Source organism: Rhinolophus sinicus, chromosome 2, assembly GCF_057876585.1.
Source record: "Rhinolophus sinicus isolate RSI-liver-muscle chromosome 2, RSI-T2T, whole genome shotgun sequence".
Taxonomy (NCBI): Eukaryota; Metazoa; Chordata; class Mammalia; order Chiroptera; family Rhinolophidae; genus Rhinolophus; species Rhinolophus sinicus.
This window is the reverse complement of record NC_142502.1, coordinates 107,449,719-107,471,732: the sequence shown is the minus strand read 5'-3', so window position 1 is coordinate 107,471,732 and position 22,014 is coordinate 107,449,719. Positions and strand designations below refer to the sequence as shown.

The window sequence follows — 22,014 nt, the reverse complement described above, 5'->3', positions numbered from 1 at the left end:
GACAGGATGGCATGAAAACGGAGGAGGTGAGGACAAGGCCAGCAGCAGCAGGAAATGAGAAGACCGAGACAAAAGAAAGGGAAAAGAGACTGAAGCAGAGGGGAAGGGAGGGAAAAACACTAAAGCAGCAAGAAACGAAAAACGCACAAAGAATAATGGGTCGAAAGGTGATGACTCACAATGGGGCAGAGGGCAAAGGAAGGCAGAGAGAGATCTAGAGAGAAGAGTGGGTCAGGAATGATAAGAGGGACAAAACGCAGGATCCTGAGGAAGGAAAATAGCAGGACAGAAAGAAAAAGAGGGCCTGGGACAGGGCCAACAGAAGGGGCAGGAGAAACAGTGGCTGCCACGTGAGATGGCCTTGGTGGGGGCTGCGGCTGGAGGCCCTGAGCCCACAGGACAGCAGCTGAGACTGCCCTGCCTCAACCCCCAGGGCACACACTCTCCATGCCTCTTATCCTTCCTACCTCCCCACTCCCTCAGACAAGAGTCTGACTCCCAATTCACACCAAAGTGCCAGCTGTCCCTGGCCACTCAGCCAAAGGAGTGCGTGCCCCACCCCAGAGCCCCCAGTCTGAGATGCCAACATTTCAAGCACTTTCCTGAGCTGGGGTCAGGAAAGCGAGCGACGAAATGGTGATGGACCCAATGGGACAGAAGAGGACTCGAGAAAAAAGGACACTGTCAGTGGAGAAAGGGGCAAGGGATGAGGGAAAGGTGTATCTGCTATGGACCAGGCTCTGGGAGCATCATCTCCGTCCTCGTAGCAACCCTGAGAAGTGGGTTTTATAGGTGAGGAAACTAAGGCTTAGGGGGTGCAAGTCACACAGCAAGGACATCCACTAGGAAAAGCTGACTCAGGTGATCCGCAGCCAAAACCCTCGTCCTCCTTGCGCTCACGGCCTGGACGGGCCAGACAAGGCTCAAGGGACCTTGGCACAGGAAGTGCTAGCTGAGGAGCCAGGCTGCCCTCTGGAGGGAGGACAGGCCTAGTTCCTGGGAGCCCTAGTTCCAGGTTGCCACAGTTACTCAGTCTGTTTTCACCCCAAACACAGTAATGGGGACGGGGGAGCCTGGCTGGACATGTGAGTTTCTTCCCCCTCCTTCAGGCCTGGGCTTGCGGCCTAGGTGGCCCCTGTCCAGTCATCTGGGCGTTGAGCCTAGGCCCGGCCCAACCCTCCAGCTGACCCGACACTCCTGCAGGGCTGGGCCAGAGGCACTGCTGGACAGGAGCCGCTGACGGGGATCCCCACAGGTTGAGTGAGATGTGGCCCCTCACACTTTGTCCTGCTCCCCTTCCTCCTAATTAGAAAGCAGAGCCTCTTCTGCCAGACCCACTCTTGTCCTCTTCTTTCCACTGGACACTCAAGACTCAGTGTCCCCCAGTTCAGGGCTGAAAGATGTTCCCCTTCCCCTCCAAACACCGCCCCCTTCTCCACTGTGGCCCCTCCTTTCTGGCTCACAGCCCTCTGGCTCCAGCTTGGCTGTTTGTCCTGGAAAGAGACAGGAGGGAGGGAAGGAGAATCTGCTAGAATGCAGGAACCCAGGGAGGCTGCTCACCCCAAAGGGCGTGGGGCCCCCTGTCCTTCCTGTTTACTCAGACACATTCCAGGGATCTGTATCCTGGCTGTCACACCATGGGACATCCCTGCCCCATCTAACTGCCCCCCCACCCCCTGCCCGCACACACATAACCTAGTGTTGCAGGGGCGGGAACAAGGGGATGACATGAGGTCTGTGATCCCACACCCACCTCGCCCCAGAGCCAGCTGTCTTCAGTGCTTAATTCTCTGATATAAGAGCCCTAGAGAAGACAGTTTCCCCCAATTCCCCTTCACGAGCCAGGAAGGCAGCCACCATTCCTTTAACTCCCTCCAAGTTGTTTATTTAATAATTAAAGATATACACATACATAAATCTGATCTCCCTCCACCACCTTTCCTTTACTCCCAGAAATGAGCTCCAAAATGCAAAAACGTCCCTGTCCCGCCTGGGGACTAAGTTCCCATCTCCACCCCCAAAACAGAGAAGCAAAAGAATCAAGGGCCCACCCACCCCAAACCTTACCCTCACTCAATACCATCAAAGAAAGAAGCAGGGACTAGGGGTTCAGAGAAATGAGAGGAGCCCTATATTCCAAAAAGGGGTGAGAAGAGCGGTGAACCTCCTCACCTCTGCACATGTCCTTCCTTTACCTCGCCCAAGCCCAGGGATCAGGGAAATCAGAACAGTCGCACTTGGTCACTGCCCCCCCAATTCCAACTGAGTGCGAGAGGCAGGGGTCAGGGATGATTGAGGTAGAGGGGCTGATGGGTGGCCTGGTGCGCCTGGCTGGCTGTGGAAGCTGCCAAGGGGCCAGCTGTGGCATTGCCCGGGGATGAGGGCGGCTGTTTTCGGAGCGAGGGGGGCACCGTGGAGGTCTTGATGTGAATCACCCTGGTGTCCATGACCTCACACTCGATCTGCATCATCTCCTCATAGTCCCCAGGGGCCCCCCGGCCCGACAGGGTCTCTGTGAGAAGGGGGGAATTACAGAGAGAAGGGTCAGCAAAACAGAGGTAGAAAGGGAGGAAAAGGCGATGGTGACAAGATGGGTCCATAGTGGGAGTTAAATGAGAAAGCAGGGATGGAGTGGGAGGCAGGGAGAGGGAAAGGAACAGGAGAAGAAAAGGACACGAGTGTGAGGTGATAGAGAGGACATCAAGAGGAAACGGGAGGTGAGAGTCTGGCAGGTCCCCAGCCCGCCCCTCTGCCCAGCACCTACCCAATCCCCGTGACAAAGGACAGACCCACACCTGCTCATCCTCCCGGCAGTCTCCTGCAGCTTGTTCTTCTCTCCACCCATGTCCTGCTTCTTCTCACCCAGGAATCTAGCATCACTCTGGAATGCCCCACTCCCCTCTCCATCTCCCCCCAGCTCCTCACATTGGGTCTCCCTAGCGGAACCTCCCCCTTCCTCAATTTCAGGACCCCTCCCCATACCCAGTAGGGAACGAATTACCATTGGGGGCCATGGCAGGCATCACCAGGGACATCTTGGGCCGAGAGGTCTTGTTGTGGCTGATGGCTGGGAGCAGCAAGTGGTCCTGGGAAACAGAGGGGCCAGGCAGGAAGGGAGGAGAAGATGCTGACAGGCTCCCCGGCGCTACTTTTAAGCCTCAACCTGAAGACAGACTGCTAGAACACCCAGGGTGACAGGGATGGGACAGGGAGGAGGAACTCACCCGTCGGAAGGAAACGACATAAAATGTGTCTTCCCGTCGGTCAATTGCATCCAGGAACTCTGGCTGCGAACGGTCTGGGTGGCGATACAGCTGCAGCTGGCCCACAGAATCCCTAGGCAGGTGGGGAAACGGGATTTGGGAGGAACTAAGACCAGGACCCAGGAGTTCCCACTGGGGAAGCAGGGAGAACAGAGAGCGAAAGACAGGCGACCCCCGGTGGACGAGGGAAGTATAACGCCATGGGTAGCAATGGTGACAAGTACCGGACAGCTCTTTAGAAAGGAACCTCTCGTAATAAGGAAGCACACACACAGACTCACCTCTCTGGGGGCCCGGGGGGGTGGCTGGGGACTGCCCTAACTGGAGGCAACTTCTTCCGCAGCTGAGACTTCTGGAAGAAGAAGTATCTAAGGATTTGAAGAGGGTGAAGGGAAAACGGAAAGAGACAGACGGCCCCTAGAAGCTGACGCCACCTCATACCCACCCTTCCACTTTCTCAGTAATTCCTCAAACCTGCACGAGATGCTCCCTCAAAATCCCCCAGGACCCTAAGCCCTTGTCTGCAAGTGGCCTTCCTCTTTATGTTCTAAGGAGAGATCTACAAAAAATGAAATTTTCGTCAACCAGATGGTTTGTCTGCATGATTCCAAATTGCCACCTGCTTAATAGCAGTTGCATGGGTAACTGTATTGTTTTATTTTTATTCACACGTTTGGCAAAATATAGGAACAATCGCTATTTTATATACTATTCTCCTTAAAGCATTTAATGGTACGCCATACCTGACAGCAGAAAGTCTTTATATTTCATAAAAACACCACTTTTAACTATATAAGTGGCCTTTAATGAGCAAGAGGCCTTCCTCCTTCCCACCTGTCTCTCCTGGGCCCTCTGGGGGATCTTCCGCCTGCCTCTCTGGTGGCGTTGCACCCAGCCACTCAGCTCGTCAGCAAGCCTGAGGAAGCAGAGAAGGGGGCACCTCGGTGCCAGCCCAAGGCTCCCACCTCCCTTGCCCGCCCCAGGAGGGAGAAGAGCAGACAAGGACAGCTGGGGCTGCAGCACTCGGGGACACCCCGGCCATCTGCAGAGCGGCCTCGGCATGACAGGGAAGATGGCCCAGCCGTGAGTCCCCCATACCTCAACGACTCGGTTCGGTTGAAATGCCGGCAGTCAGAAGAGAGGAAGAGCTGGTCCAGGTCTCTCAGCAGCAGCTCCCTGGCACCCCCGGGGAAGGCTGTCAGGTTCCTGGAGTGAGGCGGAGAGGGGGTAGAGGGGGGCACAATGGCCGCACGCTGCCAGCACGCCCGTCAACAGAGAAGGCAATGACGACAAGAGAGCAAGTCTGGCTCCCTCAGGAAGAAAAGGTAAATCTGGGGGGCGAAGATACACTCAGCATCCTGAGAGAGGGTTCTCTCCTCACCTGAAACTTGGCCGGCCTTCGGGGCTGGGCTGGGGCTCCGTGGGGCCCTGGCGGGGCTCAACTCCATGAACCGGCAACTGTGCTGAGAACTCGAGCAAGTGTCTCCGGGGTCGAGGCTCTTGTCCGCTCATCCGAGAGGCGGGAGCAGAAGGAGGCTCACTGATGCTGTGGGCATAGAAGGATTCCAGCTTTATGAAGGGCTGCTTAAGAGCAAGGTTCCGCACGCAGCCCGCTGGGTTCCAATCTGTTCTACAGGACTGACTCGCTTCCCCTGTAAGATGGGAATGAGAACGGTCCCTACCTCCCAGGGCCAGGAAACACCAGGAAAGGAGAGTGCTTAAGCTAGGGCCTAGAACTCAGGAAGCACTCAGGAGTCTGTTTTTATCAACGTTATCACCATCACCTACCTACCCCAGGACCTACCATTTGTGAGAGAAATGATGGAACAAGAAGGGACACCGGAGCTATCTGTGTGTGTGGGACGAGAAGGACTCTGCCAAGGCAGGAATCAGGCGGCTATGCGGGCGAGCTCCAGCCTGAAGGGTCTGGGAGGCAGGAGGCTCACCTGACAGGCCCGAAGTTGAAGGCAATGAAGAGAAGGAAGACCATGATGCAGACCGCCTTCCTGTTTCCGGACCCTAACTTGAGCTCGCTGTTCTGAGGCGCAGAGGAAGACGCGAGAGAGAGAGAGAGGGAGAGGGAGAGAGAGGGTGAGTCCTCCCAAGGGGCCTGTGCGCCCGGCCCCCGTCTCCCCAGGCCGGTTCGCACCTCGGCCAGCAGGGCCTCCAGCCGCCGGCGGAGGGCAGCATTCTCGCGGCGCAGCTGCTGGTTGTCGGCCAGCGCGGCCCGCAGCCGGGCCTCCAGCCCCTGCAGGTACTCCTTCTTCTTCCTCCGCGACTGGCAGGCTGACTCCCGGTTCTTGATCATTCGCTGCTGCCGCTTCAGCAGCTTTGCCTAGGTACCCAGATGGGTCAAAAAGAGAATGAAAGATGGGTAGGAGAGGAAAACCAAGTCCCCCAACTCCAGGTGCTGACTGATTACCCAAAGCTCTCAGGGGCCATTCTCAGTCTTCCTGACCTTGTTTACACCCCCAGAGAGGGGGAGGGGTTGTCCCTCTCTACTAAAACACTGCAGGCTCTTCTCTCAACCACTCCCTGCTCCTGCTCCTCAGAGCTGAGAGAAGTTACACTGTAGGAAGAACTTCCTCCATCCTGGTTCCTGGAGGAACCTCAGCTCCTCTCCTTGGTGGTTGGTGTTCCGTCTTCTCAATTCCCCTTTTTAAGGCCCTAAGTTTAACCTTGCTATAATTAAAGAACAGTTTAACTGGCGTTCCCCTAGGAAGCGGCTTCCTTCTTCCAACTACTGCCACAGCCAAAGACAGTGTCTCCCCTGCCTTTGCTTTACTGAGACCACCCCCAACCCCATCAGCAGTGGTAACAAAGACGAGGCTCCTAAGGCTTCACAAACGGGTCCACTCTGACCTGCAGGATCACCTTAAGTGTCTGCTTCCTCACTCCCTGTTCTCTCCTCCTTCCACAGTTCTCCATGACAGACTTTCCTCTCCTGGTCCCATTACTAGCCCTACTCCTCCCCTCCCCAAACTTACGTCCACTTCAGGCGGGCAGCAGTTCCCAGGCATAGGAGCGGGAACAATGGTCTTCCTCTCAGGCCGGGGGGCAGGGGGGGCCGGCCCCTCAGGCTGGACTCGAATAGCACCTTGGATGAGGACCACTGGGGACACTGGGGCAAGTGCGCAGGAAGAAGAGGTCAGAGGGCTGTAAGTCGGGTGGGTGCTGTGCTCACACCTAAGCACCCAAGGGCCTCAGTGGCCGTGAGCTCCCTTAGAAGTGCAACACAGCCTGTCTCCTTCCCTCCTTCTTCAGTACCTGGGGGTGGCTGGACAAGGGGCTGCAAAAGGACGGTGGTGCTGGGAGGCATGGCTCTGGGTGGCACTGGGACGGTGGTTATCACCACAGGTTTGGGCTGCAGTGGTGGCTTCCGGGCGGGCAGGGCTTTGCCTGAAGGAAGGTGGAAGGGTGGAAGGAAGGAAGGACTATCAGGACTACAGGCCTTTTGCCAGGGACCCCAGGTGTGAGGAGGCCCCATTACCTGAGGAGCCATCGGGGGATGGACCCATGCTGATCTGGACAGCTCCAAGTGGGGGCCCTGGGACATCCCGCAGGACACACCCGTGAGGGGATGGGGACTCGGTCTTCACTTCCAGTACCTCCTCTCCTACGAAAGGCTTATGGGGCATTCCAGAAAATGTGTGAGTCAGGAGGAGAGTCGAGGAGGAGCTGAAGAAGAAAAGGCTCATACCCGAGAGTTGGGAGGAACTCACTGTAGTGCATGGAGGGAGGAAGGGGCCTCAATGCTCACCTGGGTGGGGGACTCTGCTGAGAGCAGAGAAGCCTCAGAGTGGATGGAGGAAGATGGAGAGACAGGTTCTATCTTGGTCTGGACTTCTGTGGGGTGGCAGGATAAGACAGAAAGCTGGATGTCAGATAAACACTGAAGGAGAAGAGGGTTAAGATGGGGAAATGGGGAGACACAGTCATTTCTCCTTGTTCCTACAAATAAAACTATTCTGGCCCGTGGCAGGCAATCCAGAGGTAGAGGTGCCGTGGGCTCCCGATCTGCAGGCTCTCCTCCTACCCCTTCACCCAGGACTGCCTTTCTTCTTCGGGGGCGCCTTCATTTTTTTCACCACTGCCCAGTTTTCCTCAAAGCTATCCTTGCCCTTCTGCTTTCCCCCTTTCTTCCTCACAGACCTTGTCCATTCACTAGAGGAGGGCCAAGCAGGGAGAGTCTAGCATTCACATGGGCCCATACTCCTATCCGGCTGGACTTTCACCTCCTCCTGGCCCAGTGCTACCACACACCTCCATGCTGACAACTGCCAGGTCTGCGTCTCTACCCTTCACTGCTCCCCTACACCCTGATCCTGACTCCCAAGCTCCCTGCTGGTCCCTTCCATTCTCATGCCCGACTATTCAACTGGATTTATACAGGGCTCACTCCTTGTCCCGTCATGCAAACTCCTTTTCTACGTCTGTCAGCCTCCCAGGCACCAAATCGCAAAGCCTGTCACCTCTGAGCCTTCATGGCTTCTGTTACCTCTGTTTATAAGACTTGTTGATTGCCTCATGTAGGTGAAACAAAACCCATCCAAGGGCCAGCTTCAGCCCCAAGGTCAACAGTCTGCCACCATCTCTGGTCCATATCACTCATTTTGGTACTTCATAATATGATTGCCATTATTGCTATTTTAAAATGTCAAATCAATTTATAGTTTTGCATAGGTAATACAGTCACACAATACGGAATTCTAAAGGAACAAAGGGGAATTCAGTGAAAAGTGCGTCTCCCTCCTCAGCCACCCAGATCCCCTCCTAGACGCGACCGCTACTTGAGCTAGTATTACTCATGTGTTATAACCCTCACGAGACTCTCCAAAAGCAAGAACTATGTCTTATCCTCATGTGTATCAAAGTGATGAGTAAAGTACAGGCCCTCAAAAAATACAAAGCACAGGAGAGAGTCTGACTCCAGTAACACCACCACTTGCAAAGTCATCAACAATCTTTTTGCTATTAAAGGCTTTTCAAGCCTTTTTTTTGTTTGCCCCTCTGTAACTTTTAATAATGTGCTGGACATGATCTGTTTGTCCCTCCAAATCCACTCTCCATCCTTCCCTGCCCTGCTCTGGGGCCCAGAAAGAAAACATGAATGGATTGCATCACTGGGCTCCCTTGCCCTCTTGCTGCTGATTGGAGTTCAATGAGAGAGGCAGTGCCAGGAAACCTGGAAGGCACTGTGAAATCAAGAATCAACATGTCCAAAAAATACAAACAAGAAAAAGAAAAAAAAAGAAACAAAAGAGAAAAAAAAAAGAAGAATCAACATGTCCAGCACTGACTTCATCACGCTCCCTGCCCAGAGGGCCCTGCTCTTGCAGTCTCTATCCAGTGAATGGTACCATCCCCACTGGATGGCTGCCCCTGCCAGAAACCCAGGCTCCCTTTTCAGCTCCCGCCTCACTCCAACGCCCAGGGGGGTCACTGCAACTCATGTGTTCTACTTCCTTCTTTCTGCCTTCTTCTCAGCATCCACATATCTTACTTGATTAACTGGGTTTGTCTTCCTTGGTCCACCTCCTCCTGCCTCTCTGCAATGCATTCTCTACTCTGTCACCAGAGTCATCTTCCTAATCATACTGCTCCCCTGCCTGGTTCTTCAGAGGTACCTAACTGCCCCCGGATAAAAGCTAAGGCTCCCTTAGCAAGATCCCTACCTGGCCTGCAGCCCCTGCCGCTCCTTGTCATGTCCCGCTCCCTGCTCATATTCACTCTGAAGAGATGTACGTTCCTTACATGCACACGCCAGTCCCCGCATTCTTCTTCTGGCCAATTTCTATGTGTCCTTCAAAACTCAGCTCAGGAAACTCTTCTTCCCGGAGCACATCCCTGATCCAGCCACAGTCAGGTGAGATGCCCCCTCTATGAGCTTGCATGGCACCTCGCCTAGAATGATGCTCTCTCTACAGCACGCCTGTATTCACTGCTACTTGTCTCTCTCCTCCCCTCACATGCTACAGGATTCTCAGGTCAGTGTGTGGTCACATCTTCATCTTTGCATCCCCTGCACCCTGTCCAGTATCTGGCAGGGAGCAAGTGCTCAATAAATGTTTACTGAATGAACACATAAGAGTACATAAACTTGATCATAGCATAAATAACATTAATTGTAGGATCTAGGAATTGGCTATATAGTATTCCCACTTTTCTATGTGTTTCAAGTTTTTTATAATAAAACATTGGGGTTAAAAAGTAATATAAATAAATATACTCTAAACTGTCCATAGTTTTTAAAAAATGCAAAGCAACAGGAAGTTAAATCACACAACAGGATACTAGGAACAAGACAAAGAAAGAAAAATCATTCCCTTCTCTTCGGTGCTGCCCCTGCTGTGGTTTCCTGAAATCCTCCCTCCCACTCCTGGCCTCTCCCGATTATCTGCCATTTATGCTCCGTACCTCTTCCTCCTTGTCCTGCTGCCTGCCCCCCTCACCCCCCACCACACACACATGTGAGCGCGAACACACATTCTACCTTCATAAAGCCTGGGGGTGGGGGCAGGTCGTTATTACCTGCGGGATTATCAGAGGTGGGGCCCACATTGATGTGGACGGTTTCAAATGGTGATGTTGGATCATCTCCCAAGAGGCAAAGTGGGGGTGCCAAGGACTCTATCTTCACAACCAGCACCTCCCCTACACCAGGGGCCTGATGAGAGTAGGGACGAAACAGGAGGGCAGAAAGAAGAAAACAAGGGAGGTGTTGAGAGTAAGGACAAAAACAAAAAGCTTTAGAGCTTACAAACCACCAGTTAACTGACATTCTGGTTTGAATGGTACTTGCGCCTCCCTAAGCTGTTTCTGGCCCCTTGTTCTCTCCTTCTACCTTATTCCTTCGAGGGCTGATGAAGTCTCATGAATTCAAATATTGCCTCAGAGTGGCTAACTTGAGCAGGAACAGTTCCATAAGCTTCAGCACTTAACTCTCTTTTTCCCAGCCCCAACACAGCTGCCACATATCTCTATATATTAAAAAGATTCCATTTCACTTCTAGAAACCGGAGTGGGGATGTAGCAAATGAGAATGTTAAAGAAATGACAAAGGCAGGGAAGAAGCTCCCCTACCTATGACTCATAGTACACAAATCAATCCTCAGCACCTATGGGTGAAAGGAAGGGAGCAGAGCCCCTGCCACAGAGAGGAGTAGGAGGAGGGCGATGGCTCTCTCACCTGGCTGGAGGGCTCTGTGGAAAGATGCGATGATTCGGAGCTGAGAGAGGAAGAAGAGCAGGGAGAGGATGGCTCAGACTTCACCTGAAGATCTGGGGGAAAAGGGGTTAGAAAATAAACAGGAAGCAGAGCCTGAAAAGAGTCCAAAGGGTGTCCAAGGACAGGCAGGTGAGGACGCCCTCACCGGGGCAAGGGGAAAAGAACATATATTAGGTGTTAGAGAAGACAGGAGTGCACAGACACTCATGTGGAAGTGTATGGACACAGAATTACATAATTTCTGGAAAACTGGGAAGATCAGGGTTTTGGGAAGGATGAGGGAATCACAAAAAATATCTTACCTGGGAAGATAGGCAGGGGGTCCCATGGGGGTTCAGGGGGGCTGACATCCATGCCCACATCCAGCATGCTGCTGCCAAACTGAATAAGAGAGGATATTAGATGGCAGGAGTGTGAGAAAGATGGGGTGGCTCCAGACGACCTCTGGTCTGGGGATGAGTCCGGGTTCTGGGACCACTCCCACCCACCAAGGGTGAGGAACAAGGCTGCCGGGGGAGCAATACCGGGACATCCTGCTCCGGGCAACGGAAGAGCTGCGTCTGCTCCTCGGCCACTTCATCCAGGCCGGTGTACAAGGTGCAGTCTGCAAGAGATGCGGAGCGTAGGGGGTTGGCCAGTGGCCCAAGCCTACGGATCCACACACAGCCCTCGCTCCATCCCTCATTGGATCGTCTCGGCCAGACCCACCGGCCGCCCACGTGAAAAGTGATACAGCCAAAGAACTTAAGCCCTTCCCCCGACCCCGGAACAACTCGACGTTTCCGTGGGGAGCGGAGGTCTCCCCCAACTCCCGCATCCCGCGAAAGAACAACGGGCCCCCCTCTCCGCCCTCCTTCGAAAGGTGGATTCCGTAGTTGCCCAGCCTTCTTCTTTGGGCCTCCGCTTCCTTCCTGCGTGCCACAGGGGTACAGCATGCCACAGCCCTTTCCCTTCCCCCAGGCCTCACGCCGCACACCCCAGTCCTCCGGGCTCAGCAAGTTGTCGGTGAAAAAACGCGTCGGGTCCGCAATCTCGCTGAGGAGCATCAGTTCCGCCATCTTTCCCCCCTCCCCCCCAACCATGAGTCGGTTTCCCGAGGCCCGCCTCTCCCCATCATCAACTAATCAGTTGACTCTTAAAAAAAAGGGGCGTCACGGAACCTCAACGGACCAATAAGAGGCCTGGGTACTGAGCACATGAATCAATAGAAGAGGCGCTGTACAGGCCGGGCCAATGGCAGCACAGCAGGAGATACACAGTACTGGGCCGTAGAGTGTGCGCATGCGCGAAATGGGACCCAGGGAGAAAGAGCCTGGGAGATGTAGTTCCCAGGATTTAAAGGTCTGCGCTCGCCCCCAGCCAATCCTAAATTTAGAAGTTTATACAGCTTCTAATTATCTTCGGAAGTGGATAAGCACCGCCCACCCCCACCCCACCTCCCCACCCCCCCCCAAAAAAAACAAAGAAAAAGCGGAGCACACGTGATCATATGACTTTTTAATGGTAAAAAAGGGAAAGAGGCGCACTGAGACCCTGCTACCTCCCCTAGGAAGGCCAAAGCAGGGAATAGGATATGGGCTGAAACACTCCCTCTGAGCCCCCCCAAAATCTCACAGCACCCATCACAATTCACAGGTTCCTGTCTCTTTTAAGTATTAACTTTTAATCATCCAAACATCTTGCGCAGACCCTGAGCCAGTCCTGCATCCTGTTTCTTCCCCTGAAAGATCACCTTTCCCAGCTCTTCCTGCGCTGCCCGGTTTTTTGGGTCTACCGCAAGCACCTTCTTGAGGTCAGCAGTTGCTTTTTCCAGGTTCCCAAGAGCAGCCTGGGCAACCCCTCTTCGGTACAAGGCCTTTAAATGCCCAGGCTCCCGCTCCAACACTCGGTCACAGCTCTGGGCTGCCAAATGGGGCTGCCCTAGCAGCAACTGACATGCAGCTAGGTTGGCATGAAGGACAGTTCTTTCTGGAGAGCCAGGTGGGGGTAAAGTCAGCAGCAGCCGAAGGGCCCGTCCATAGCATCTGGCAGCGCCTTCAGGGTTCCCAGCTCGAAATAATTCTGTGCCCCTTGCACGTTCTTGCCTGGCCAGGGTCTCTTTCTCACTGGCTTCCAGTTCCCAGGAGTCCTGGCCCTGAGTGAAGGAGGCCAGTGTGAGTGTAACAGGAGGTCCACAGTGTCCAGGGAGCTGAAGCTCTGCCTCCTCACCTTGACACATGGATTCCAAGCATTTCTCTATGATATCCCCCCAAGTTTCCTCCCTCCATGGACCTAATCCCATAGTTAGCTCTGTCCAGCCCTCTGGAAGCCCTGACCCAAAAGGAAACCCAAAAGCCAGTACCCGGCAGCGGGAGCCCAGCTTGGGTTTGTCCAAGCCACGGCCACGGATTATGATCTTCTTGACAAAGCTCCCATCTGGACAGTACCAGAGATCAGAAGCTTGGAGGGGCTCTGGCATCTCACTGGCTGATCTAGGAGATTTGTCAGAGTCTTCTTCAAGTCCACCAGCCAGTTTTTCAGTCCCTTGAGGATTCTCTCGAATTTGGCTGGCTGGATCTGGGCTCACTTGCAGCTCAAGAACTTCAATAGGTGGCTCTTGGGGCTGCTGCCTAATCTGCGTAGTTGAATCAGGGTTCTTCTGGGGGTCCTTTGCCCATTGTTGTTGTGGTTGACAGATGTCTTTCTCTCCCACTGGAATGATTGGTGGCGTCTCCATTTGGTTGCCTGGTCCCTTCCACCGTGGGTAAAGAGTTTTGGTGGGACAGGGATGGACCAGGTTCAGGTCAGCACCTGAAAAAAAAAAAATCAAAACAATGCTAATGGTAGGATTCTTATTTAGACTCCTTTCCCGTCCTTCTGGGACCCAGGTCCCGGTCCTCAAAGTCCTCTTTTTAAATTTTTTCCTCCAAAAATCTCTGTCCCCCTCGAGCCTCGGGCCACACAGAACTAACGCAGAACTATAAACTCCACAATTCCCTGCGGTTCGGGTAGCCACCCCAACTACGGACACCGATCAAGTCAAAAAGCCCCTGGGAGGCCGAAGCGCCTAGCCTGGTGGCGATAGCCGGACCATTCGGATCACCTCTCCTCCCGAAGCTAAGTGCTTGCTGAGTACTGTCCTTAGAGTCGTGCCTCGGGCGGAGAGCCCGGCCGAGGGCAGGGGCGGCGGGGAACAGACACTGACAGCTAAGCCTGGAGCGCGCACGTCGGCGAAGCTAGTCAGATTCCTGGCAGCCAATCCGGAGGAGGGAGAAGCCCGCTTGCCCCGCCTTTTGGACATGACATCATTTCCCCCCGCACCTGGGAAGCTCCAGGCCTTAGCAACCGAACTAGGCCGAATCGAACCGAACTATCGAGGTCCGGCTAGCCTAGTTATTGCGAGTCTGGAAAGTCCTGAAATGGGAGATTGGGGTGAACGCAGATAGAGTGGGGAATGGTGGAGCTGGTGACGAATAATAGCGGCAGCAGACTAATCAGTCCTTTTATCTGGTGCCCTCAGGCCCTGCGCTGTTCACTTTATCCCTGTGTTTGGGGCTCCCAGCCATAGCCATTCTCCTGCTCCTTCTCCTATTCTATCCAAGGTGCTCCAAGATAAACCCTCAGTCCTCTTTCTTCTCAACCGGCCCTATTCCCGTGGGGTCCACCTGAGTCTTCTTACCTTTTCCCTCATATTCATCATTGCGTTACAAGCTCTTCTTCCTCAAGAAATCTTTGACAGTTCCTTTCAAATTTTGACGAGCATATACAAATCACCTGGGGCACCTGTTAAATTGCAGGTTCTGATTTAGGAAGTCTGGGGTGGGGCCTGCGATTCTGTATTTCTAACAAGCTCTTGGATGATGATGATGATGGTCCCTGGACGACACTTTGAATAGTATGATTCTAGAATAACCTCATTCTCTTTATCCCTTGCTCTATGCTCCTTCAGTGCGTCCTATATTTTGCATATATAACTGGTATAACCTGCTCCACTGGGTGTATCAGTGGAAAACTGGTCTTCTTCCTCCTAGTAGAAAATGTAGGTCCCTTTGTGATTCAGCCTTGCTTGCCCAGCTCCCTGCGCAGGCTGGGCCACCACAGCTCTTCAGGGAAGGAGAATCCCACTCTGTGTTTATTTTGCTCTTTAACACCCTGCCAGGAGGGAAGGTAGTTTCATCATTATCCACAGATATGTGTCAAAATAGTCCACTCCGGCTTTGTGTTGAGACTCACTAACCTAGACTTTTTTTTTTTCAAGTTCTGTTTCTGGGTTCTGTGCTAGAGTAACCTTGGTACACTGCCACCCCCGCCCCCTATGGTTTAGTACTCTGATTCTTGGAATCCCTGGGTTCCTGTTGAAAATTAATCCATCTTTTCTCCCTTCCTCTTCCCCTTTCCATTTCAGAGATTTCTGGGAAAGTCGTCACAAAAGGTTTGATTACACCCTAATCCCCAGACAAAGATTGCTAATTTGTATTATGTGTGTATTACTGAGAGGGCCACTCCAATGACCCTTCAAAGATCAGCTTCTTTCAGTTAAAAGAAGCTATACTCTGCTACAAATGTATTGCTTTGAAATGTTCTCTTGTTTTTTTTGTGTGTGTTTTTCCTTTCCAACCTACTCTATAGGGCTGGAACTCTTTTCTATTTCGTTTGTGTTTCATCTCATTCATTCATTCAACAAATACTTATTGAGCACCTGCTATGTTCCAGGCAGCATGCTAGGAATTGGGGATACATAGGTTGGTGAGACAGACACAGTCCCTGCTCTCATGCGACTTACAGTCTGGCCAAGGAGAATAAGAAATTACAGTGCGATGTGGAAATGTGAGATGCTATGAGAGTGAATGAGGGATGAGGGAATATTCCTTGAGGATGAGAGATTTTTGCTGGCATCTAAAGAAAGAGTTAGAACGGAACCCCCGAGAACACACCTATAGACCCCATATTGAGAAACACTGAATTAACTGGTCAACTTTGTCTCTTCAGGTGATCCCTTTTCACCATGGTGACTAGAAAAAAAATAAAAACATTGGCACTGAAAGTCCTTAAAAAAGGTAATCCAAATCATCCAGAATGAATATTTTTATTTTTTAAAAGACCCATCAAAATGAAAACACAAAATTTAAGTTTTTAAGAAGACTTCTGTTAAAATATAATTAACATACAATATTTTATTAGTTTTCAGGTGTACACCATAGTTATTCAACATTTATACACCTAAAGAAGCGATCACCATGATAAGTCCAGCAAGCATCTGACACTGTACCACGCTATCACAGATAAAATTTAAGTTGTATAAGAGGACTGAGGAGTCCCCAGAAAAGACATTCATAGATTTATAGATTCCCCCAGGTCTCAGCTTGAGAAACAGGATAGGAAGGGGCCGAGGTGTGAAGACTCAGAAATGGAAAGACCATAGGCTTCGCTGAAGTGTCACTGCATGAATGTTGACGGACTCACACTGCTTGCTTTCTCCCAGCTCCCTGCCCCTTGAATCTCATGATGCCAGGGCTCAGCTCTCGGGGAATAGTCACCAAGGAATCAGGGAGAGGAGGGAAAGAAGCCAGGAGGATTTTATCCCCAGGCCTGGCTAGAGAACATGGGATCTGAGGAAGACACAAAAAGAGGATGACAAATGAGAATTTGCTTACCTGTTGGGATAGAGCCTTAAACTGGGGAGTGAGGAAGGAGCGACATCTCCTCTCTTTTTCCTAAAGATTTGAGAATGAAATGGAAGAGCAACCTTGAGGGGAAGAGTTGAAAAGGAAGCTTCTGCCCCAAGTGACTGGATTCATTCCCACCCTCTCACTACAAGTGCTCTCTGCCCCGTCCCTCCATTTGGTGTGGCAGGGACTAACTTCACCAACATCCAAGTGTGTGGATGCAACTGGGACATGACTTACCTGGTACCTAAGACATTTCCCCAGCTTCAGATGAGAGGGCCGGGAGGGAGGAGCACACAGGAACCCCTGGAAAGGGACTGAGATTATGGGAGACGCTGGGTTAAGAAAGTCAAAGAGGCATCTGGGAGAATGGAAGGACTTGGCAGGGAGGGGTCAATAGTTTGGCTAGCTGTTATTATGGAAGATGAACCCTATTCTAGAAAAAGTCTTTTTTCCTCCAAATCATCATGCAGGCACTTAATGCCTTGTGGATGATAAGTTTGAGGGAAAACTCCATATCTGACGTGTTTCTGAGGATTTACCTGCAAATAATTGTTTTACACTCCACTTGGAGTCACTTCTTTCCTTCCTTCTTTCTGAGTCCCTTCTTTCCAAAGTGGCTCAGAGAATCTGGCCATATTCTGCTACTTTCTTTTCCCTATCCCATAAGGGCATTGTTTTGCCTTCATTAAAGATCTAACCTGATGGCAGAACCCAAGCAGAGGTTCAGGAGCTGGTGTGAGGTGATTGGTGAGCTGGTGTTGTGTCCACACACAGAGCATAGGGTACCTGCCTTGTAAGTGAGCAAAGTGAGGTTCTTTTCTTATTCATTCAATAATCCTTACTGAGTACTCAGAATTCATCAACAGAACATGGAGATAAATACAGAGATTCCCACCAGTAGTCCAATAAGGGTAGAGTCATAGTTAAGCAAAGCTCCAGATGCGAGGGCAAAAGTGGTAAGTGGAAGGGAAGTTATGTCCAACTGGGGGTGATCTGAAAAGGAGTCAGAGGGTTGAGGCTTGGAAGATGGCCATAATTTTGACATGCCATGATTGAAGGGACTTACGGGAGGTAGAGGAAGCAGCACAAGGCAGGAGAGATAAGGAAAGGAACGCCACTTTAAGCCCAGTATCACTCACCTCTGCATTGTCAATCTCAGCTTTCCCAGAGCATTGTAATACTCGTTCATGCTGCCCTGTCATCCATCAGGCATCGAGCTGGTTGGAAGGTTTGACAGCCTCACATCCGTACCCACCACATGGAACCATATGGGGCACTTGCTCTCTGCCATTTAGCATCAGCATGGGAGACAAAAATTCCAGCTTTCCAAAGGCTAAATTAATTTCCCCTTCTGTTTAGTTTTGGTGGTTTCTGTGGTTTTCAGTTCTGGGATTTATGTCAAAATTGTTCCTCCTGTTCACTCCCAAAGCATTTTGCTTGTGCTTCCCTTATAGGCAGGGTTTTCAGGCAGGACGAAGCAGTGAAAGGCAGTCTTTACCTCAGTGAAATGTTTGATGATGAGAGCGGCTCTTTTTTGTTTTTCAATTACAGTTGATATGCAGCATTATATTAATTTCAGGTGTACAACACAGTAATTAGACATTTATATAACTTACAAAGTGATCACCCGATAAATGCAGTACTCATCTGACGCCATACATAGTTATTACAATGCTACTGACTATATTCCCCATGCTATGCTCTACATCCCCATGACAACTTTGTAACTACCAATTTCTACCTCTTAATCCCCTCCCCTCTCACCCATCCCCTGAACCCCCCCCAATCCAGCAACCATCAAAATGCAGATGAGAACTGCTCTTTACAGAGCCTACCTCATTATGACCCAGAAGCAGGCATACTACGCGTCACGTGTGTATCACCTCATGTTCTCCTCACACAACTCCTTGAGCTACCTACTCAGTCATTCCACAGATCCGTACTGAGGGCCTCCTCCATGCCAGGCCCTGTGCAAGGTTCTGGAAATAAGGCAGTGGGAAAAGCCCTGATCTCTTGTAGCTTATATTCAAGTGAAGGTAACAGGCAATAAAAATCAACCAGTAAAACACAGGATGTCAGTTCTGTACAACCAGGTAGTATTAGATAAATAAGAAAGTACATCAAGAAAGAAAAATAATATAATGTCAGGCAGTAACATGTGCTATGAACACAATGAAACAGGGTGAGGTGTCCGTGGTGCTGTTTTTAATCAAGTGACAAGGAAGGCCTCCTTGTGCAGGCAATGTTTGTGCAGACATAAATGATGTAAGTAAGGGAGCAGACACAGATATCTGAAGGAAGTGTCCAGAGAGAAAACAAGAGCCCAAAGATCCAGGCAGGAAGGAATTGGATTTTTATGCTAAATTCATAGCAGCTGAAAGAACAGCAAGGTGGCCAGAGTGGGTTGAGCAGAGGAAGGAAGGGAAAGAGTGGGAGGGGATGAAAGCAGAGAGCTGGGGAGGAGCAAGGCTAGCTAGGCTGCACAGGCCCAGGTGAGGGTTCTAAGAGAGATGGAGAATTGGGCATTTACAAGCTCACTCTGGTTTCTGCATGGAGGAAGGACTATATCCATCAAAAACAGAAGCAGGATATCCAGGTAAGGGGCTAGTCATGAGAGCTTGATTAGGGTAGAGGAGAGGGCCGAGGGCCGAGGACAGAGTCCCAGGGCCCTCTACTTCTTAGGAGTCTGGAGGAGCAGTAGGAGCTGTCAATGAAGACCGAAGGAGCAGCAAATAAGGAACTAGGGAAGACTTTCTTTGGTCGGATCCAGAAAGAGCATTTGAAGTGAAGAAAGCATTTCAAGGAGGAGGGAGTGATGAACTGCGTATGTTGCTGATGGGTCTAGTCCCAGACCTGTCAACCTTGGCACATATATATTACAAAGTAACCAAGTGAACATCACTGCAGCTTAAGAAAACAAATCTTCCTGTTATTGTTGAAGCTCCCTGTGTGTCCCTCCATCAGAGTTCCCCTCCCACCAAAGGGTAACCACTCTTCTGAATGCAGTGCTTTTACTATACATAGGTGAGTGGCAAACTAGGGTTTTCTTTCTTCCCAAAGACAAGCTATGTTATTATAGTATGTTTGTTCGATGATGGAAATGTTTCAGAAAAGAGAGGAAAACTGATTATGTAGGAGAGATGGGGGATAATTTCAAGAGTCCTCTTTCTGAGCCGGTGAGAAGGGATGGGATCCCAGTGGACAGACAGGGTAGGGCTGGGGACAGGTTAGCTTTTCTGCATCACAAGAGGAAGGCAGTGCATATGGTAGAGATGCACGGCCTGGTAGATTCGGGGCTGGGGTCATGAGGAAGTTCTCTTCTGAAAGTTTCTATTTCCTCACTGAAATAAGAAGAAGGGTTGTCATCTTGTGAAACTGGTCTCAGATTTGGGGAATGTGAACTGACTGTGGAAATGTGGGCTTGCAGCCATGCTGAGGGCCCCCAGGAAGTAAGACCAGTCAGTATGGCTGTTTTCCCCCAGACACATTCAGCTGTTGGGTGCAAGTGTGGAGCAGGCTGACTTGGATCTAACCAGGGATATAATGTGTTGGAAGGAGAGGGGCCAAGAATACAGTGCAGGGGCTGAGAGGTGATTACTGTGTTGAACTTGGAGATCTACACTGGGTGACGAGCGAAGCACAAAATGGAGGGGATCAAACATCAAAGAAGAGTGAGAGAGTCATTGGATGGGAGGTCCGGGTGGGGATGAAGAATTTTGGGGATGGGATTCTGGGTGGAGGAGGGGGTGACATTAAAAGACTGAAGAGATTTTGAAGGGTAGTAGTTATTGGTGCCAACCAAGTCAAAGATTTGACACAGGGAGTGAGTGGCTGGGGAGAGGGAAGAAAGCTCAGTGCAGGTACTGAATTTTCATGAATGAAGGGGAGTGGTGACCCAGAATTTCATCATGGGGTAATCAGAGCTCCAAAGTAGATTTTAGAGGAGGCCAGGGCCTCTGCTGGAGGACAGAATCTTTGTTGATAAGGGTGCAAGAGCCAAAGGCACCATGTTCAAAGGGAGTAGAGGTAAGGTAGAAGGACACTCAAATTGGAATACGCCTCCTGAAGGAGGAGTCTGAGTGAGGTAAAGAGACCTGGGAGAAGTAATTTTCAGTCACTTTTTTCTCAGCCGAATTCCACTCAATTCAACTGAATTCAAAGAGGTCTTATCCGATAAGGGTCTGAAAATCAGAGATGAGCCAGATTTGTCTCCTGCCCTCACAAGGTAAGGTGAGTACACCAAGGTCTCCGGTGGGAAGAGGCAAAAAAAGAAAAAATGCAGATAACATGAATAATGGGTAGGTTTTAGACCCAGATACCTTTCTCCTAGAGAAAGTTGCTCTGGTTGAAGCCACAGCTTCAACCAGTGGCTCTCCCCTACTTGTTTGTGGTCCCTGAAGTGCCTCCAAACCTGTGATTTGCAGTCTTGGCTGCCATGGGAATCATCTGGGGATGTCTTAAAAAATGTCGATGCCTGAGTACCACCCCCAGAGATTGTGATTTAATTGGTCTAGATGCAACTGGGGTTTGGGATTTTTAAATGCTCCCCAGATGACTCTAATGTGTAGCCAGGGCTGAGAATCATTGCTCCAAGGAATGCCTGGGGCTCCGTTTAGAGACCCACTGCTCCAGTCCAACCTGTAGGAGAAAGAGATTCCTTCTTGCTGGAGTGTGCGGGTGAACTCATAATAGACAGAGATGAGAAAAAACGGTCTAAGATTTGAGAACAGCCAGGCAAAGACCTAGAGGTGGAAATGATAAGTAATTCAGTTTGGTTGGACATTAGGTTGATTTTAAGTCAACATAAGCCGGATAATTTTAAATTATGGAAGGGGTTGAAGACCAGATTTAAATTTTGTAAACAATTGAGTAAGCAATAGGGAGTCTTGAAGCCCCGCTGAGCAGTGTCAGGGGAGGACAAGTGTGTGCAGGGAGGATAAGCTGACAGCAGAGGGCAGTGTGGAGGCAGACTTGGAGTAGGGAGAGCAGGAAGGAGGGAGACCTGTTAGGGGAACTGCTGCAATAGTCCTAGATGAGGTCATTTTTCTGGCAAGGGCTGGGGGAAAGGTTACAGATTCAAAAGATACTGTGATGGTAGAATTGACTGGGCTTGACAATGCACCGAAAGTAAACGCAGGAGGGAGAAGGAGGAGGTGTCAAGTTTTCAGATAAGGGTGCTGGGAAAATGGTGCCATTAATAGACAGGGAAGCAGGGTTTCAATGGCATTTCATCAGTTTGATTTTAAACATGCTGAGTTTACAGGACCAGCAGCACGGTCCAGGTGGATGTGTTCCACAGGCCCTGGAAGAAGGTCTGCATATAAATATATAGGTCGGATAATGTCTTAGTCACTCATGCTGCTGTAACAAAATGCCATAAACTGAGTGGCTTATTAACAACAGAAATGTATTTCTCACCGTTCTGGAGGCTGGGAAGTCCAAGATCAAGGCACCAGCAGATTTGGTGTCTGGTGAAGGCCACTTTTGGTGCATACACGGCTGTCTTCTAGCTATGTCCTCACGTGGGAGAAGGGCCAAGGGAGTCTCTGGGGTCTCTTTATAAGGGCATTAATCCCATTCATGACAGTCCACCTTCGTGACCTAAGCACTGCCCAAAGGCCCCACCATCACACTTGTGATCAAGCTTCAACATGAATTTCAGGGGAACACAAACTTTCAGTCTATAGTTGAGAAGCATTAGAAATGATGTCTGAGTTTGGAGTGGATGAGATTTTCAAGGGAAAGTCTCAAAGAAAGAAAAAGTCCAGAGATAGGCATTCAGGGGAAAGGAGGAGAACAAACAAGGTGGGAGGGAGATGATTAGAGAGGTATGTGTGGAGGTAGAGGGTGAAGGGATGACATGTCCATGAACCCT

General features: G+C 50.8%; 2 protein-coding genes across 3 annotated transcripts; both read right to left on the bottom strand.

Annotated features, from left to right (window-relative positions):
* Positions 1-1,863: 1,863 nt before the first annotated feature.
* On the bottom strand, positions 1,864-11,601 carry ATF6B (activating transcription factor 6 beta). Its single transcript, XM_019715617.3, has 18 exons — positions 11,468-11,601; positions 11,016-11,095; positions 10,794-10,872; positions 10,453-10,544; positions 9,795-9,930; positions 7,024-7,109; positions 6,754-6,889; positions 6,531-6,662; positions 6,251-6,384; positions 5,413-5,598; positions 5,210-5,301; positions 4,645-4,809; positions 4,362-4,469; positions 4,098-4,179; positions 3,545-3,615; positions 3,225-3,336; positions 3,002-3,086; positions 1,864-2,512 (listed from the first exon to the last, which is right to left on the bottom strand). Exons 1-18 carry the CDS (start codon positions 11,571-11,573, stop codon positions 2,283-2,285), a joined length of 2,112 nt encoding a protein of 703 aa, XP_019571176.2. The 5' UTR covers positions 11,574-11,601; the 3' UTR covers positions 1,864-2,282.
* A 372-nt stretch (positions 11,602-11,973) lies between these two features.
* FKBPL (FKBP prolyl isomerase like) lies at positions 11,974-13,729 on the bottom strand. 2 transcript variants are annotated; one of them, XM_019715499.3, is made up of 2 exons: positions 13,574-13,729; positions 11,974-13,281 (listed from the first exon to the last, which is right to left on the bottom strand). In XM_019715499.3, exon 2 carries the CDS (start codon positions 13,205-13,207, stop codon positions 12,158-12,160), a length of 1,050 nt encoding a protein of 349 aa, XP_019571058.1. In that variant the 5' UTR covers positions 13,208-13,281; positions 13,574-13,729; the 3' UTR covers positions 11,974-12,157. The 2 variants fall into 2 exon arrangements, with proteins under 2 accessions (XP_019571058.1, XP_074188828.1); XM_074332727.2 differs by having other exon boundaries at positions 13,676-13,694.
* Positions 13,730-22,014: the final 8,285 nt, after the last annotated feature.

What these genes read in the sequence shown, in the direction of transcription:
- ATF6B (XM_019715617.3), bottom strand. Translation starts at nt 11,573, where the DNA reads ATGGTTGGGGGGGAGGGGGGAAAGATGGCGGAACTGATGCTCCTCAGC. An exon ending in AACCGAACCGAGTCGTTGAG is followed by an intron (nt 4,180 to 4,361) that starts GTATGGGGGACT and finishes CTGCTTCCTCAG; the next exon opens with GCTTGCTGACGAGCTGAGTG. An exon ending in ATGTCGTTTCCTTCCGACGG is followed by an intron (nt 3,087 to 3,224) that starts GTGAGTTCCTCC and finishes TCTGTTTCCCAG; the next exon opens with GACCACTTGCTGCTCCCAGC.
- FKBPL (XM_019715499.3), bottom strand. Translation starts at nt 13,207, where the DNA reads ATGGAGACGCCACCAATCATTCCAGTGGGAGAGAAAGACATCTGTCAA.